At 47.5% G+C, this 19,663-nt stretch overlaps 1 protein-coding gene across 1 annotated transcript in view; it reads right to left on the reverse strand.

Moving 5' to 3' along the window:
• The window catches only part of SLC11A1 (solute carrier family 11 member 1), a 66,737-nt gene extending 57,165 nt beyond the window's left edge, over nt 1–9,572 (reverse strand). The window contains exons 1-2 of the mRNA XM_038755404.1: nt 9,557–9,572; nt 8,212–8,345 (exon numbers count right to left, since the gene is read on the reverse strand). Of these exons, the coding sequence (XP_038611332.1) occupies nt 8,212–8,345; nt 9,557–9,572 (150 nt within the window). The remainder of the gene's footprint in view (nt 1–8,211; nt 8,346–9,556) is intronic.
• Between the last annotated feature and the right edge of the window lie 10,091 nt (nt 9,573–19,663).

Genomic DNA, 19,663 nt, shown 5'->3' on the forward strand with positions numbered 1-19,663 from the left:
CATGTCTGTTGTGTGACCTTGGGCAAGTCATTTAACTTCTCTGAGCCTCAGTTCCCTCATCTGTAAAATGGGGATTAAGACTGTGAGCCCCCGGTGGGACAACCTGATCACCTTGTATCCCCCCCCAGCACTTAGAACAGTGCTTTGCACATAGTAAGCACTTAACAAATGCCATTATTATTATTACTCTCCCAAATGCTTAGTTCAGTGACAGTGCTCTGCATGACCTCATGGATAGAGCCCGGGCCCGGGAGTCAGAGGCCGTGGGTTCGAATCCCGGCTCCGCCACGTGCTTGCTGCAAGACCTTGGGCAAGCCATTTCACTTCTCTGGGCCTCAGTTACCTCACCTGTCAAATGGGGATGAAGACTGTGAGCCCCCCGTGGGGCAAACTGATCTCCTTGTAACTCCCCCAGGGCTTAGAACAGTGTTAGTAAGTGCTGAACAAATACCATAATTATTATTATTATCTGATAATCCTGTATCTTCCCCAGAATTTAGAAGAGTGCTTGATACTTAGTAAGATCTTAATACTTCCATTATAAATAAATACCATCCGAGGTGATTATTCTGTATCTTCCCTGACATTTAGAATACTGCTTGTCAAGTAGTAAGCGCTTAACAAATATCCCAACTATTAATAAATACCATCATCTTTCCCAGTGCTTAGAAGAGTGTGCGACACTTAGTAATTGCTTAACAAAAATCTCTGAGAAGCAGCATGGTTTAGGGAACAGAGCACGGGGCTGGGAGTCCAAAGGACCTGGATTCTAATCCTGACTCTGCCACTCGTCTGTTGTGCGACCGTGGACAAGTCACTTCGCTTCTCTGGGCCTCAGTGGCCTCATCTGTAAAATGGGGATGAAGACTGTGAGCCCCACGGGGGACAGGGACTGCGTCCAACCTGATTCGTTCATTCGTTCAGTTGTTATTTATTAAGCGCTTACTGTGTGCAGAGCACTCGCTGTACTAAGTGCTGGGGAAAGTGGCACAGGAAGCAGCGTGGCTTAGTGGAAAGAACACGGGCTTGGGAGTCGGAGGTTGCGGGTTCTAATCCCAGCTTCGCCACTTGTCAGCTGTGTGACTTTGGGTAGGTCACTTAATAATAATAATAATAATAATAATGGCATTTATTAAGCACTTACTATGTGCAAAGCACTGTTCTAAGCTCTGGAGAGGTTACAAGGCGATCAGGTTGTCCCACGGGGGGCTCACAGTCTTAATCCCCATTTTACAGATGAGGGAACTGAGGCCCAGAGGCCCTCTCATCTTATGAAATCTCTCGCTCCATCCCTTCTCCCCTCCTTAACTTCCATCTTCAACCGCTCACTCTCCACTGGTTCCTTCCCCTCTGCCTTCAAACATGCCCATGTCTCTCCCATCCTAAAAAAACCCTCTCTTGACCCCACCTCACCTTCTAGTTATCGTCCCATATCCCTCCTACCATTCCTTTCCAAACTCCTTGAACGAGTTGTCTACACGCGCTGCCTAGAATTCCTCAACAACAACTCTCTCCTCGACCCCCCTCCAGTCTGGCTTCCGTCCCCTACATTCCACGGAAACTGCCCTCTCAAAGGTCACCAATGACCTCCTGCTTGCCAAATCCAACGGCTCATACTCTGTCCTAATCCTCCTCGACCTCTCAGCTGCCTTTGACACTGTGGCCCACCCCCTTCTCCTCAACACGTTATCTGACCTTGGCTTCACTGACTCCGTCCTCTCCTGGTTCTCCTCTTATCTCTCCGGTCATTCTTTCTCAGTCTCTTTTGCACGCTCCTCCTCCCCCTCCCATCCTCTTACTGTGGGGGTTCCCCAAGGTTCAGTGCTTGGTCCCCTTCTGTTCTCAATCTACACTCACTCCCTTGGTGACCTCATTCGCTCCCACGGCTTCAACTATCACCTCTACGCTGATGACACCCAGATCTCCATCTCTGCCCCTGCTCTCTCCCCCTCCCTCCAGGCTCGCATCTCCTCCTGCCTTCAGGACATCTCCATCTGGATGTCCGCCCGCCACCTAAAGCTCAACATGTCGAAGACTGAGCTCCTTGTCTTCCCTCCCAAACCTTGTCCTCTCCCTGACTTTCCCATCTCTGTTGACGGCACTACCATCCTTCCCGTCTCACAAGCCCGCAACCTTGGTGTCATCCTCGACTCCGCTCTCTCATTCACCCCTCACATCCAAGCCGTCACCAAAACCTGCCGGTCTCAGCTCCGCAACATTGCCAAGATCCGCCCCTTTCCTCTCCATCCAAACCGCTACCCTGCTAATTCAAGCTCTCATCCTATCCCGTCTGGACTACTGCACTAGCCTTCTCTCTGATCTCCCATCCTCGTGTCTCTCTCCACTTCAATCCATACTTCATGCTGCTGCCCGGATTATCTTTGTCCAGAAAACGCTCTGGACATATCACTCCCCTCCTCAAAAACCTCCAATGGCTACCGATCAATCTGCGCATCAGGCAGAGACTCCTCACCCTGGGCTTCAAGGCTGTCCATCACCTCGCCCCCCTCCTACCTCACCTCCCTTCTCTCCTTCTACTGCCCAGCCCGCACCCTCCGCTCCTCCACCACTAATCTCCTCACTGTACCTCGCTCTCGCCTGTCCCGCCATCGACCCCCGGCCCACGTCATCCCCCGGGCCTGGAATGCCCTCCCTCTGCCCATCCGCCAAGCTAGCTCTCTTCCTCCCTTCAAGGCCCTGCTGAGAGCTCACCTCCTCCAGGAGGCCTTCCCAGACTGAGCCCCTTCTTTCCTCTCCCCTCGTCCCCCCTCTCCATCCCCCCGTCTTACCTCCTTCCCTTCCCCACAGCACCTGTATATATGTATATATGGTTGTACATATTTATTACTCTATTTATTTATTTATTTATTTATTTTACTTGTACATTTCTATCCTACTTATTTTATTTTGTTGGTATGTTTGGTTCTGTTCTCTGTCTCCCCCTTTTAGACTGTGAGCCCACTGTTGGGTAGGGACTGTCTCTATGTGATGCCAATTTGTACTTCCCAAGCGCTTAGTACAGTGCTCTGCACATAGTAAGCGCTCAATAAATACGATTGATTGATTGATTGATTGATTAAGTGACTTGCCCAAAGTCACACAGCTGACAATTGGCGGAGCTGGGATTTGAACCCATAACCTCTGACTCCAAAGCCTGGGCTCTTTCCACTGAGCCACGCTGCTTCTCCATGTGAGCCACATGGGGCTCACAATGGGGCTCACTTCACCTCTCTGTGCCTCAGTTACCTCACCTGTAAAATGGGGATGAAGACTGTGAGCCCCACGTGGGACAATCTGATAACCTTGTATCTACCCCAGCACTTACAGCAGTGCTTGGCACATAATAAGTGCTAAACAAATACCATTTTCCCCCATTTCTTTGCACTTCAGTTACCTCATTTGTAAAATGGGGATTGATAACTAAATTACAAGCAAATTGGCCTATCACTTAATCTAGTAATCAATCAAGGACATTTATGGAGTGCTTAGTGCACGCAGAACGCTGTACTAAGTGCTTGGGAGAGTATTGAGTGCCTCACAAATACCACAATTATTATTATTCTCTCTACTTCTCTCTCTTGAAGGAAGACAGGAAGAGAAAGAGAGAAGAAGGAGAAAGAAAGGGAGAGAGAGAAACGGAAAGAAGAAGAAAGAAAGGGATAAAGAGAAAGAGGGACAGAGAGAGAAATAAACCAGATAATAATAATTCATTCAATGGTATTTATTGAGCACTTACTGTGTGCAGAGCATAATTATACTAGTAACCTTGGTATTTATTAAGTGTTTACTATGTGAGTCTTTTAGACTGTGAGCCCACTGTTGGGTAGGGACTGTCTCTATATGTTGCCAATTTGTACTTCCCAAGCGCTTAGTACAGTGCTCTGCACATAGTAAGCACTCAATAAATACGATTGATGATGATGATGTGAGACAATCTGATAACCTTGTATAGTAATAATAATAATAATAATAATAATGGCACTTATTAAGCACTTACTATGTGCTACGCACTGTTCTAAGCGCTGGGGAGGTTACAAGGTGATCAGGTTGTCCCACGGGGGGCTCACAGTCTTCATCCCCATTTTACAGATGAGGTCATTGAGGCCCAGAGAAGTGACTTCCCCCAAATCACACAGCTGACAAGTGGTGGACGTGGGATTTGAACCCACAACCCCTGACTCCAAAGCCCGGGCTCTTTCCGCTGAGCCACACTATTATTAACGTGTCTCTACCCTAGCGCTCAGAACAGTGTTTGGCATATAGTAAGTGCTCTGCACATAGTAAGCGCTCAATAAATACGATTGAATGAATGAATGACTGAATGCTTAACAAATACCGTAATAATAATTATTATTACAATGCAGCAATACAGAGTGACAATCCCTGCCCATGACAAGCTCACCGTCTACCCCAGCGCTTAGAATGGGGCTTGACCCCAAGTAGGCGCTTAACAAATACCATCATTATTATTACCACAATTTTTAATAAATATTATTAGTCGATTGAGGGAATAGGTGGGGGGATTTCTTGGGGTCTGAAACACCTGGCCAGTTTTGGGGCCATTGAGGAGGGGGAGGCCCTCCGGCCAAGGGCGGACTGGATGGCTTCCTGGAGGAGGGGGTAGGGGGAGGCTATACTGAGCCCCACCTCCAGCTTCCCCTTCAGGCACTCACTCATTCATTCATTCAATCGTATTTATTGAGCGCTTACTGTGTGCAGAGCACTGGACTAAGCGCTTGGGAAGTACAAGTTGGCAACATATAGAGACGGTCCCTACCCAACAGTGGGCTTACAGTCTAGAAGGGGGAGATGGAGAACAAAATAAAACATATTAACAAAATAATATGTGATTCAACAGATTTGCTGTGAGTCAGCAGATTTGCCATGACTTGGCACATCATCGGTGACTCAGTGGATCATCTCCAATCCATGTCCACTCCCAACATCCTCTCAGGTCATTTTCCATTCTGGCCCAGCCCCATCCTCTCACTCTTTCTCTGATCATCATCATCATCATCATCAATCGTATTTATTGAGCGCTTACCGTCTCTATATGTTGCCTACTTGTACTTCCCAAGCGCTTAGTCCAGTGCTCTGCACATAGTAAGCGCTCAATAAATACGATTGATTGATTGATAGATTACTGTGTGCAGAGCACTGGACTAAGCGCTTGGGAAGTACAAGTAGGCAACATATAGAGACGGTCCCTACCCAACAGTGGGCTTACAGTCTAGAAGGGGAAGATAGAGAACAAAACAAAACATATTAACAAAATAATATGTGAATTCAACAGATTTGCTGTGAGTCAGCAGGTTTGCCATGACTTGGCACATCATCCGTGACTCAGTGGATCATCTCCGATCCATGTCATCAATCATCATCATCAATCGTATTTATTAAGCGCTTACTATGTGCAGAGCACTGTACTAAGCGCTTGGGAAGTACAAGTTGGCAACATATAGAGACAGTCCCTACCCAACAGTGGGCTCACAGTCTAAAAGGGGGAGACGGAGAACAAAACCAAACATACTAACAAAATAAAATAAATAGAATAGATATGTACAAATAAAATAAATAAATAAATAGAGTAAAAAATATGTACAAACATATATACATATATACAGGTGCTGATGTCCACTCCCAACATCCTCTCGGGTCGTTTTCCAGTCTGGCCCGGCCCCGTCCTCTCACTCTTTCTCTGATCCCGGGCCTCGCCTTCTTCAAGGCCCTCTCCGTCCCCTCTCCCAATAATTTATTCATTTTTTCATTCAATCGTATTTATTGAGCGCTTACCGTCTGCAGAGCACTGTACTAAGCGCTTAGGAGAGGACGATATAACAATACAACTGACACTTTTGCTGCGTTTACCGTCCAGAGGACACCTCTCCCTACCCAATGAAACCTGTGAGCCCACTGGTGGGTAGGGACTGTCTCTATATGTTGCCAACTTGTACTTCCCAAGCGCTTAGTACAGTGCTCTGCACACAGTAAGTGCTCAATAAATACGATTGATTGATTGAAACCTCCTCCAGGAAGCTTTCCCTGACTACTGTGAGCTCACTGTGGGAAGGGAACATATCGATCAGCCTGTATTGTTCTCTCCCGAAAGCTTAGTATAGTGCTCTGGACACACTAAGCGCTCAATAAATACCATCGATCAATTAATGACCGTTCTACCCACGTCCATCAATTAATTAATCAATCAACGATATTTACGGCAGCGTGGCTTAATGGAAAGAGCCCGGGCTTGGGAGTCAGAGGTCGTGGGTTCAAATCCCGGCTCCGCCGCTTGTCAGCTGTGTGACTTTGGGCAAGTCACTTCACTTCTTTGTGCCCCAGTTACTTCATCTGTAAAATGGGGATTAAGACTGTGAGCCCCACGTGGGACAACCTGATCACCTTGTATCTCCCCTAGCACTTAGAGCAGTGTGTGGCACATAGTAAGCACTTAACAAATACCATTATTATTATTATTATTATTATTATTATTATTATTATTATTATCATTATTATAATATACGCGCAGAACACTGTACAGATTGCTTGGGAAAATACAGTTCCTCAGAATTGATAAACCCAATCTCTGTCTTCCAGGAACGTATAGTTTCAAGGAGGAGACGGACAATAAAATAGATTAAAGAGCGGGGAAATAGTAGAATAGTCGGTCACCTCCCCTTGGCCATAATAATAAATATGATAGTAGTAGTAATAATAATAATTGATGATGATAATAATAATAATTGTGGTATTTGTTCAGCACTTATTATGTGTGAAGAACTATACTAAGTGCTGGGGCAGATACAGGTTAATAATTTCCCACATGGGGCTCACAGTCTAAGTAGACTGTATATACGTATATATGTTTGTAGGTATTTATTACTCTATTTATATATTTATTTATTTTATTCTATTTATTTTATTTTGTTAATATGTTTTGTTTTATTCTCTGTCTCCCCCTTCTAGACTGTGAGCCCACTGTTGGGTAAGGACCGTCTCTATATGTTGCCAGCTTGTACTTCCCAAGCGCTTAGTACAGTGCTCGGCACACAGTAAGCACTCAATAAACACGATTGAATGAATGAAAGTAGGAGGGAGAACTGGGATTGAATCCTTATTTTGCAGACGAGGTAACTGAGGTGCGGAGAAGTTAAGGGACTCACCCAAGGTCACACAGCAGACAAATGGCAGGCCTGGGATTAGAACCCAGGTCCCCTGACTCCCAGGACCGTCCTTCTTTCCACTGGGCCACACTGCCTCTCGTCATCATCATCATTATCATTCATTCATTCCATTGTATTTATTGAGCGCATACTGTGTGCAGAGCACTGGACTAAGCGCTTGGGAAGTACAAGTTGGCAACATCTAGAGAGGGTCCCCACCCAACAGTGGGCTCACAGTCTAGAAGGGCGAGACAGAGATCAAAACCAAACATACTAACAAAATAAAATAAATAGAATAAATATGTACAAATAAAATAAATAGAGTAATAAATCATCATCATCATCAATCATATTTATTGAGCATTTACTGTGTGCAGAGCACTGTACTAAGTGCTTGGGAAGTCCAAGTTGGCAACATATAGAGACAGTCCCTACCCAATAGTGGGCTCACAGTCTAAAAGGGGGAGATACGAACAAGCATGCATACATATATACAGGGGCTGTGGGGAGGGGAAGGAGGTAGGGCGGGGGGGGATGGGGAGGGGGAGAGGAAGGAGGGGGTTCAGTCTGGGAAGGCCTCCTGGAGGAGGTGAGCTCTCAGTAGGGCTTTGAAGGGAGGAAGAGAGCTGGCTTGGCGGATGTTGGGAGGGAGGGCATTCCAGGCCAGGGGGAGGACGTAGGCCGGGGGTCGATGGCGGGACGGGCGAGAACGAGGCCTAACAGTGAGGAGGTGAGCGGCGGAGGAGCGAAGGGTGCGGGCTGGGCTGGAGAAGGACAGAAGGGAGGTGAGGTAGGAGGGGGCCAGGGGATGGATGGACAGCCTTGAAGCCCAGGGTGAGGAGTTTTTGCCTGATGCGTAGGTTATCATCCTCCTCCTCACCTCAGGCCCTTTGCAGTCAGTCCATCATACTTACTGAGCTCTCCCTGTGTGCAGAGCACGGGAGAGTCCAACCCAACAGAGTTGGTAGACACGATCCCTGCCCACAACGAGCTTCCATTCTACGGATCCCACCAGGTCCCGCCCGGCCTGTAGGCCTCTCCCAGGACTCACCCCATCTGCGTCAGGGATCTGGACTTTGTCCTCCAAGTAGGTTGGCTTCTGAGGCTGGGTTGGGGGTCCCGGAGTTTCCGGGGGTGCCGGGGAGGCGAGGCTGGCTCCGCTCGGCTTCGGCGAGACCCTCGCTCCTGTCAAGACCCCCAGGAGAACCCCCTCTTGTCCTCTCCACCGCCCTGCCCCAGGGGCTGTGGTCCATCTCCGCCTGAGCCCCCGCGAACTACGGGCCGTGGGTGGTCCCCTCAGTCCACCCGACCGGTGCCCCCCACCCCCAGCTCTCAGGGGGTTCTTGTCAGCCCCCCTTGGCCAGACTGGCTTCACCACGTGGGAATCAGTCAATCAATCAATCGTATTTATTGAGCGCTTACTGTGTGCAGAGCACTGGACTAAGCGCTTGGGAAGTCCGAGTGGGCAACATCTAGAGACGGTCCCTACCCAACAGTGGGCTCACACTCTAAAAGGGGGAGACGGAGAACAAAACCAAACATACTAACAAAATAAAATAAATAGAATAGATATGTACAAGTAAAATAAATAAGTAAATAAATAGAGTAATAAATATGTACAAACATATATACAACTCTAGACTGTAAGCTCGCTACGGGCAGGGAACGTATCCATTTTATTGTCCTATTGTAACAATAATAATGATGGCATTTGTTAAGCGCTTAGTACAGCGCTCTGCACGCAGTAAGCGCTCAGTAAATATGACTGATTAAGCGCTTACTATGTGCAAAGCACTGTTCTAAGCGCTGGGGATCAGGTTGTCCCACAGGTGGCTCACAGTCTTAATCCCCATTTTACAGAAGAGGTAACTGAGGCCCAGAGAAGTGAAGTTTCTTGTCCAAAATCACCCAGCTGACAACTGGCGGAACTGGGATTTGAACCCACGACCTCTGACTCCAGAGCCTGTGCTCTTTCCACCGAGCCACGCTGCTTCTCCACTGAGCCACACTGCTTCCCAAGCGCTTAGTACAGTGCTCAGCATATAGTAGGCACTCAATAAATACGGTGGACTGAGTGACCGACTGCTTCATTCTCATCCTTTAGACCGTGAGCCCACTGTTGGGTAGGGACTGTCTCTATATGTTGCCAACTTGTACTTCCCAAGCGCTTAGTCCAGTGCTCTGCACACAGTAAGCGCTCAATAAATACAATTGATGATGATGATGTGCCATCCTCCTGAGGACCCCCGCTCCCCACAGGAAGGCTGTATCCCCCAAGTCCAACCGGCCCCCGAGAGCAGAGAGGAATCAGTCCATCATATCTATCGAGTGCTTACGGTGTGCAGAGCACTGTACTGAGCGCTTGGGAGAGTCCAGTAGAATAATAAACAGCTCACTGTGGGCGCGGAACATGGCTGTTGTTCTATAGTCCTCTCCCAAGTGCTCAGTCCAGTGCTCTGCACACGGAAAACACTCAGTCAATACGAATGAATGAATGAATGAATGAACGAACGAATGAATGAATGAACGAACGAATGAATTAATGAATTAATTAATTGATTAATTGATTAATTAATTAATTAATGAAAAGAAGAGTTGAGTTCCAAAGGAGGCCCCTTCTCCCCTCCCAGTCTGCCCACCTGGAGAACCCCACCCCGGGTCTTCTGGGATTCAGCGTGGCTCAGTGGAAAGAGCCCGGGCTTTGGAGTCAGAGGTCAGGGGTTCGAATCCCGGCTCCACCGCATGTCTGCTGTGTGACCCTGGGCAAGTCACTTCACTTCTCTGAGCCTCAGTGACCTCATCTGTAAAATGGGGATTAAGACTGTGAGCCCCACGTGGGACAACCTGATCACTTTGTATCACCCCCAAAGCTTAGAACAGTGCTTTGCACATAGTAAGTGCTTAACCAACATTATTATTATTATTATTATTATTATCATTCATTCAATAGTATTTATTGAGCGCTTACTGTGTGCAGAACACTGTACTAAGCACTTATCTGATGAGATCCTCGTGGGGACGAGGACCGTAAGCCCCACGTGGGACAGGGACTGCTTCCAACCTGACCTGCTTGTATCCCACCCCAGCGCTTAGGACAGTGCCTCGCACACAGTAAGCGCCTTACAGATACCACAATTCTTCTTCTTTGAGCCTCATTTCCCTCATTAGGATTAAGGGATGAAGACTGTGAGCTACACATGGGACAACCTGATGACCTTGTATTCCCCCACCCCGTGCTTAGAACACTGCCAGGCACATAGTAAGCGCTTAACAAATACCATCATCATCAATCAATCAATCAATCAATCGTATTTATTGAGCGCTTACTGTGTGCAGAGCACTGTACTAAGCGCTTGGGAAGTCCAAATTGGCAACATATAGAGACAGTCCCTACCCAAAAGTGGGCTCACAGTCTCAAAGGGGGAAATCATCATCATCATCATCATCAATCATATTTATTGAGTGCTTACTATGTGCAGAGCACTGTACTAAGCGCTTGGGAAGTACAAATTGGCAACATCTAGAGACAGTCCCTACCCAACAGTGGGCTCACAGTCTAAAAGGGGGAGACAGAGAACAAAACCAAACATACCAACAAAATAAAACAATCATCATCCTCTGGGGTCCGGCCTCCCTGAAGTTCAGACCCCTCCAGGTTAGGGTAGGATCCACTCACCCTCCATGCTACCAGCCGGTGGGTCCTGTCCCGGGTTCTGGGTGCGAGATGTGGTGACTGAGAGTGATCTGAAAAGGGGAGGGGCCCGGGAGGATGTCCTGGGGCTCCTCAGGGGACCCACCCTTTCCTTTCCCCAGGCCCCTGGCCTGGGTCTCCTCATCATCACGATTTCAAAATCCCAGACCAAGGGAGAAGTGACTTGTCCCTGCCGGAAGCGGGTGGCTTCCTGCCTGCCCCCCACCATCGTCCCCTCCTCTCCCCCCACCCAGGACACTTCCTGCCATCTTAGTCACCCAAACTTCTCAACCCAGGTGCCAAACAGAGACAAAGCTGACCATGTCTCCCCCTTTTAGACTGTAAGCCCACTGTTGGGTAGGGACTGTCCCTATATGTTGCCAACTTGTACTTCCCAAGCGCTTAGTCCAGTGCTCTGCACACAGTAAGCGCTCAATAAATACGATTGATTGATTGATTGATTGATGTCATCTCTCTGACCCCGGTCTCAGATCCATTAATTAATTAATAATAATAATAAGAAGAAGAATGGCATTTATTAAGCGCTTACTATGTGCAAAGCACTGTTCTAAATGCTGGGGAGGTTACAAGGTGATCAGGTTGGCCCACGGGGGGCTCACAGTCTTCATCCCCATTTCACAGATGACATAACTGAGGCACAGACAAGTGAAGTGACTTGCCCAAAGTCACACAGCTGACAATTGGCAGATCTGGGATTTGAACCCATGACCTCTGACTCCAAAGCCTGGGCTCTTTCCACTGAGCCAATACATTCAGTCGTATTTATTGAGCGCTTACTAAGTGCCGTACTAAGCGTTTGGAAAGTGCAAGCCACGAGAAGCAGCGTGGCTCAATGGAAGGAGCCCGGGCTTTGGAGTCAGAGGTCACGGGTTCAAATCCCGGCTCTCCCAACTGTCAGCTGGGTGACTTTGGGCAAGTCACTTAACTTCCCTGTGTCTCAGTTCCCTCATCTGTCAAATGGGGATGAAGACTGTGAGCCCCCCGTGGGACAACCTGATCACCTTGCAACCTCCCCAGCATTTAGAACAGTGCTTTGCACATAGTAAGTGCTTAATAAATGCCATTATTATTATTATTATTATTATTATTATTAATTAATTAATGGAGCTGAGACCAGGGTCAGAGAGAAAGCTTAGAACAGTGCTTTGCACATAGTAAGTGCTTCATTAATGCCATCATTATTACAACTGGGCAACAGATAGAGACAATCCCTACCCAACAACGGGCTCACAGTCTAGAAGGGGGAGACAGACAGCCAAACAGAACAAGTAAACAGGCATCAGTAGCATCAAAGCATCGTATTTACTGAGTGCTTACTGTGTGCAGAGCACTGTACTAAGCGCTCAGGGGAGGACAATGCATCAGTAAACGGACACATTCCCTGCCCACAATGAGCTTAGAATCTAGAACTCCAACCAGGACCCTTGGATCTGGAGGGCCCTGAATTCTGAGTTCATTCCTTTGTTTATTCATTCATTCGTTCATCCATTCAATCCTACTTATTGAGCACTTACTGTGCGCAGAGCACTGTACTAAGTGCTTGGGAGAGCACAATAGAACAATAAACAGACATATTCCCTGCCCACAATGAGCTGACAGTCTAGAGTTCTGCATTACCACATGATACCCCACATTTCTCTGTCTCCTGTTCCCCTAACTTCAGGGGAGAATGATTCTTCCTCCACTGAACCCCAACTTTCATTCATTCGTTCATTCATTCATTCACTCAATCATATTTATTGAGCACTTACCGAGTGCACGATCCACCCACACAATTACCCACATCCTGCCACTGGCCTGGAACGTCCTACCACCTCATATCCAAAGAGGCCGTGACTCTCCTCCTCTTCAAAGCCTTGTCTGCTGTGTGACCTTGGGTCAGTCACTTGATTCATTCATTCAATCGTATTTATTGAGCGCTTACTGTGTGCAGAGCACTGGACTAAGCGCTTGGGAAGGACAAGTCGGCAACATCACTTCTCTGTACCTCAAGTCCCTCATTTATGAAATGGGGATTGAAACTGAGAGCCCCACATGGGACAGAGACTGTGTCCAACAAGATTTGCTTGTATCCACCCCAGCGCTTAGTACAGTGCCTGGCACATAGTAAGCGCTTAACATAGACCATTGTTATTTTTCTTATTGAAGGCTCATCTCCTTCACTATCGACCCCCAGCCCACATCCTTCCCAGGGCCTGGAATTTTGTCCCTCCACACATCCGCCAAGGTAGCTCTCTTCCTCCCTTCAAAGCCCTACTGAGAGCTCACCTCCTCCAGGAGGCCTTCCCAGATTGAGCCCCCTTTTTCCTCTCCTCCTCCCCATCCCCCCTGCCCTACCTCCTTCCCTTCCCCACAGCAGATTTACACAGATTGTACAGATTTATCACTCTATTTTACTTGTAAATATTTACTATTCTATTTATTCTGTTAATGATGTGCATCTAGCTTTAATTCTATTTTTTCTGACGACTTTGACACCTGCCTACATGTTTTGTTGTCTGTCTCCCCTTCTAGACTGTGAGCCTGTCGTTGAGTAGGGACCGTCTCTACACGTTGCCAACTTGTACTACCCAAGGGCCTTGAAGGGAGGAAGAGAGCTAGCTTGGCGGATGGGCAGAGGGAGGGCATAAAATAAAATAAAATGGAATAAAATAGTGGTGTTGGTCAATTAATATGTAAACTTGTGAGCAGGGAAAATTTCTACCTACTCTATTATACTGTAATCTCCAAAGTGATTAGTACAGGGCTCTGCACACAAAGTGTTTAACAAATTGAATTGACTGATAAGTGCTAGAGCTGTTAAATTGAAAAGGCAAGAAGTGGCAATGGAAGCAGTGGAAATGGAAGTGGAGTGTTAAGAGAAGCAGCGTGGCTCAGTGGAAAGAGCACGGGCTTTGGAGTCAGAGGTCATGGGTTCAAACCCCGGCTCTGCCAATTGTCAGCTGTGTGACTTTGGGCAAGTCACTTAACTTGTCTGTGCCTCAGTTACCCTATCTGTAAAATGGGGATTAAGACTGTGAGCCTCACGTGGGACAACCTGATCAACTTGTACCTACCCCAGCGCTTAGAACAGTGCTTTGCACATAGTAAGTGCTTAACAAATACCAACATTATTATTAAATGAATCATGGAAGGATTCCTGGAGAACAATTTTCGTCCCCCTCTCCATCCCCCCCCATCTTACCTCCTTCCCTTCCCCACAGCACCTGTATATATGTATATATGTTTGTACATATTTGTTACTCTATTTATTTATTTTACTTGTACATATCTATTCTATTTATTTTATTTTGTTAGTATGTTTGGTTTTGTTCTCTGTCTCCCCCTTTTAGACCGTGAGCCCACTGTTGGGTAGGGGCCGTCTCTATATGTTGCCAACTTGGACTTCCCAAGCGCTTAGTCCAGTGCTCTGCACACAGTAAGCGCTCAATAAATACGATTGATGATGATAGTACAGTGCTCTGCACACAGTGAGTGCTCAATAAATACGATTCAGTGAATGAATAAATGGCCCCCAGGCCCCTGGGGCAGGAGCAGGTCTCAGGCTGAGCTGGCCAACGGGCCTCTGGGGCAGGAAGTAATTCCAAGGCTAAAATAGATCACGGACCCCTGGGGCATGGGGTTAGCAACGTGAGTCACTCTGTAAAATGTCATCTAGAAACTCTCCCCAGCTTACGAACAGTTTCCTCTTCTGTCACATGTTGGCTGTGTGACCTTGGGTAAGTCAGTTCACTTCTTGGTGCCTCAGTTACCTCACTTGTAAAATGGGGGTTAAGACTCGGAGCCCCATACGGGACAGGAACTTCATCCGATCTTATTATCTTATAGAGAAGAAGCCCAGCCTAATGGAAAGAGTGGCAGGCCTGGGAATCAGAGGATGTGGGTTCTAATCCCTGCTCTGCCACCCGTCATCATCATCATCATCAATCGTATTTATTGAGCGCTTACTGTGTGCAGAGCACTGTACTACGCGCTTGGGAAGTACAAGTTGGCAACATCTAGAGACAGTCCCTACCCAACAGTGGGCTCACAGTCTAAAAGGGGGAGACAGAGAACAAAACCAAACATACTAACAAAATAAAATAAATAGAATAGATATGTACCAGTAAAATAAATAAATAAATAGAGTAACAAATGTGTACAAACATATATACATATATACAGGTGATGTGGGGAAGGGGAGGAGGTAAGATGGGGGATGGAGAGGGGGACGAGGGGGAGAGGAAGGAAGGGGTTCAGTCTGGGAAGGCCTCCTGGAGGAGGTGAGCTCTCAGTAGGGCCTTGAAGGGAAAGGAAAGGCTGTCTGCTGTGTGATCCCTGTATATATGTTTGTACATATTTATTACTCTATTTATTTTACTTGTACATATTTATTCTATTTATTTTATTTTGTTAATATGTTTTGTTTTGTTCTCTGTCTCCCCCTTCTAGACTGTGAGCCCACTGTTGGGTAGGGACCATCTCTATATGTTACCAACTTGTACTTCCCAAGCGCTTAGTACAGTGCTCTGCATACAGTAAGCGCTCAATAAATACGATTGAATGAATGAATGAATGGTGCCATCTACAGTGACGGCAAAGTCAGGGAGAGGATGGGGGTTTGGGTGGGAAGATAAGGAGTTCTATTTTGGACACGTTAAGTGTGAGGTGTTGGGAGGACGTCCAAGTAGAGATGTCTTGAAGGCAGGAGGAGATGCGAGCCTGAAGAGAGGGAGAGAGATCAGGGGAGGAGATGGAGATTTGGGTATCATCCTCATAATAATAATAATAATAATGATGGCATTTATTAAGCACTTGCTATGTGCAAAGCACTGTTCTAAGTGCTGGGGAGGTTACAAGGTGATCAGGTTGTCCCATGTGGGGCTCACCATCTTCATCCCCATTTTCCAGATGAGGGAACTGAGGCACAGAGAAGTTAAGTGGCTTGCCCAAAGTCACCCAGCTGACAAGTGGCGGAGCCGGGATTTGAACCCATGACCTCTGACTCCAAAGCCCGGGCTCTTTCCACTGAGCCACGCTGCTTCTCATAGTGCTGGTAGTTGAAGCCATGGGAGCTAATGAGTTCTCCAAGGGAATGAGTATAGATGGAGAATAGAAGGGGACCCAGAACTGACCCTTGAAGGACCCCCACAATTAGGAGATGGGAGTGAGAGGAGGAAACTGGGAATGAACTGCTAGAGAGATAAGAGGAGAGGCAGGAGAGGACAGAGTCCGTGAAGATGGGATAATATATCGAGGAGAAGGGGATGGTCCACGGTGTCTAAGGCAGCTGAGAGGTCGAGGAGGATTAGGACGGAGGAGGAGCCGTTGGAATTGGCAAGAAGGAGAACATTGGTGACCTTTGAGAGGGCGGTTCCTGTAGAGTGAAGGGAGTGGAAGCCACATTGGAAGGGGTCCAGGATTGAGGAGTGACGTGGACTGAATGGGTTTTTTTAGAAATATGATCCCCCCTCCTCCCCATCCCCCCGGCCTTACCTCCTTCCCCTCCCCACAACGCCTGTATATATGTATATATGTTTGTACGGATTTATTACTCTATTATTTATTTATTTATTTTATTTGTACATATTTATTCTATTTATTTTATTTTGTAAATATGTTTTGTTTTGTTCTAAACTGTGAGCCCACTATTGGGTAGGGACCGTCCCTGGGCTTCAAGGCTGTCCATCCCCTCGCCCCCTCCTACCTCACCTCCCTTCTCTCCTTCTCCAGCCCAGCCTGCACCCTCTGCTCCTCCGCCGCTAATCTCCTCACCGTACCTCGTTCTCGCCTGTCCCGCCGTCGACCCCCGGCCCACATCATCCCCCAGGCCTGGAATGCCCTCCCTCTGCCCATCCGCCAAGCTAGCTCTCTTCCTCCCTTCAAGGCCCTACTGAGAGCTCACCTCCTCCAGGAGGCCTTCCCAGACTGAGCCCCTTCCTTCCTCTCCCCCTCGTCCCCCTCTCCATCCCCCTGTTCTTACCTCCTTCCCTTCCCCACAGCACCTGTATATATGCATATATGTTTGTACATATTTATTACTCTATTTATTTATTTATTTTACTTGTACATATCTATTCTATTTATTTTATTTTGTTAGTATGTTTGGTTTTGTTCTCCGTCTCCCCCTTTTAGACTGTGAGCCCACTGTTGGGTAGGGACTGTCTCTATATGTTGCCAATTTGTACTTCCCAAGCTCTTAGTACAGTGCTCTGCACATAGTAAGCGCTCAATAAATACGATTGATGATGATATACATTGCCAACTTGGACTTCCCAAGCGCTTAGAACGGTGCCCCGCACACAGTCAGCCAGCGCTCAATAAATACGATTGAATGAATGAATCTGGGCAGTAGAGTGAAGTACAAAATGAAGAGGGGGGAGACAGGAGGCAGGGCTTCCAGGATAAACGCTCGGATTAACGAGGCTGGATAGCTTTAAACTTTCTCCTGTCTGTAATTTATTTTAGCGTCTCTTTCCTCTGACTGGATTGTCAACTCCTTGATGGCCGGAATCGCATGCTAACTCTAATGTCCTCTCTCAATTGCTCAGTACAGTGCTCTGCACAAAGTGGACTGTGACCTCTGTGAGGGCAGGGTTCCTAACCACTAACGCTACTCTCTGCTCCCACGTGCTTAATACAGTGCTCTGCTCAAAGCAGACACTTTGAGTGCTCCTTGGTAGCACTTACTCTCTTATCCTGTCTTAAGCGAGAAGCAGCATGGCCTAGTGGATAGAGCCCACTATTTTTCTGACTTGGGAGTCCGAAAAAAAAAAAATAAATAAATGATGGCATTTTGTTAAGCACTTACTATGTGCAAAGCACTGTTCTAAGCACTTGGGGGGGATAGAAGGTGATCAGGTTGTCCCACGTGGGGCTCACAGTCTTCATCCCCATTTTACAGATGAGGTAACCGAGGCCCAGAGACGTGAAGTGACTTGTCCAAGGTCACACAGCAGACAAGTGCCCCCAGACAGAGCCCCCTCCTTCCTCTTCCCCTCCCCATCCCCCCCACCCTACCTCCTTCCCCTCCCCACAGCACCTGTATATATGTTTGTACAGATTTATTAGTCTATTTATTTTACTTGTACACATTTACTATTCTATTTATTTTATTTTGTTAATATGTTTTGCTTTGTCTGTCTCCCCCTTCTAGACTGTGAGCCCATTGTCGGGTAGGGACCATCTCTATATGTTGCCAACTTGTACTTCCCAAGCGCTTAGTACAGCGCTCTGCACACAGTAAGCTCTCAATAAATACGATTGAATGAATGAAGTGGCAGAGCCGGGATTCAAACCCATGACCTCTGACTCCCAAGCCCAGGCTCCTTCCACTGAGCCACGCTGCTAGAAGATCATGGCTTATAATAATAATAATAATGGCATTTATTAAGCGCTTACTATGTGCAAAGCACTGTTCTAAGCGCTGGGGAGGTTACAAGGAGATCAGGTTGGCCCACGGGGGGCTCACAGTCTTAATCCCCATTTTACAGATGAGGGAACTGGGGCACAGAGAAGTGAAGTGACTTGCCCAAAGTCACACAGCTGACAATTGGCGGAGCCGGGATTCAAACCCATGACCCCTAACTCCAAAGCCCGTGTTCTTTCCACTGAGCCATGCTGCTTCTCTGATCCCAGCTCCGCCATTTGTCTGCTGTGTGACTTTGGGCAAGTCACTTCACTTCTCTGTGCCTCAGTTATTGTGCCTCAGAAGACTGTGAGCCCCATGTGGGACAGGGACTGTGTCCAACCTGATTATCTTGTACCTCCCCCAGCGCTTAGAACAGTGCCTGGCCCATAGTAAGCGCTGAGAAGCAGTGTGGCTCAGTGGAAAGAGCCCAGGCTTGGGAGTCAGAGGTCATGGGTTCTAATTCCGGCTCCACAATTGTCAGCTGTGTGACTTTGGGCAGGTCACAACTTCTCTGGGCCTCAGTGACCTCATCTTTAAAATGGGGATGAAGACCGTGAGCCCCACATGGGACAACCTGATCACCTTCTATCCTCCCCAGCGCTTACAACAGTGCTTTGCACATAGTAAAGAAGTGACAAGCAGCGTTGCTCAGTGGAAAGAGCCCGGGCTTTGGAGTCAGAGGTCATGGGTTCAAATCCCGGCTCCGCCAATTGTCAGCTGGGTGGCTTTGGGCAAGTCACTTAACTTCTCTGGGCCTCAGTTACCTCATCTGTAAAATGGGGATTAAGACTGTGAGCCCCCCGTGGGACAACCTGATCACCTTGTAATCCCCCTAGCACTTAGAACAGTGCTTGGCACATAGTAAGCGCTTAATAAATGCCACCATTATTACTGAGAAGCAGTGTGGCTCAGTGGAATGTGCATGGGCTTTGGAGTCAGCTTTCATGGGTTCAAATCCCGGCTCCGCCAATTGTCAGCTGTGTGACTTTGGGCAAGCCACTTCACTTCTCTGGGCCTCATCTGTAAAATGGGGATTGACCGTGAGCCCTCCATGGGACCAACTGATCACTCTGTAGCCTCCCCAGCGCTTTGCACATAGCAAGCGTTTAATAATCAATCAATCGTATTCATTGAGCGCTTACTGTGCGCAGAGCACTGAATACTAAGCGCTTGGGAAGTCCAAGTTGGCAACACATAGAGACGGTCCCTACCCAACAGTGGGCTCACACCGTCGTAGTAGTGAGCACTTAACAAATACCAAAATTATTATTAGTGCTCTCTGCATATAATAGGTGCTCAGTCAAGACGACTGATGGATTTAGGGGAGATGCCATTTATTTACACTCCAGGTGCTGATGTGGGTGTCACGGGGGAGCGGGAGAAGCTCCCTTTTCCCAACCC

This window comes from Tachyglossus aculeatus, chromosome 1, assembly GCF_015852505.1.
Source record: "Tachyglossus aculeatus isolate mTacAcu1 chromosome 1, mTacAcu1.pri, whole genome shotgun sequence".
Classification (NCBI taxonomy): Eukaryota; Metazoa; Chordata; class Mammalia; order Monotremata; family Tachyglossidae; genus Tachyglossus; species Tachyglossus aculeatus.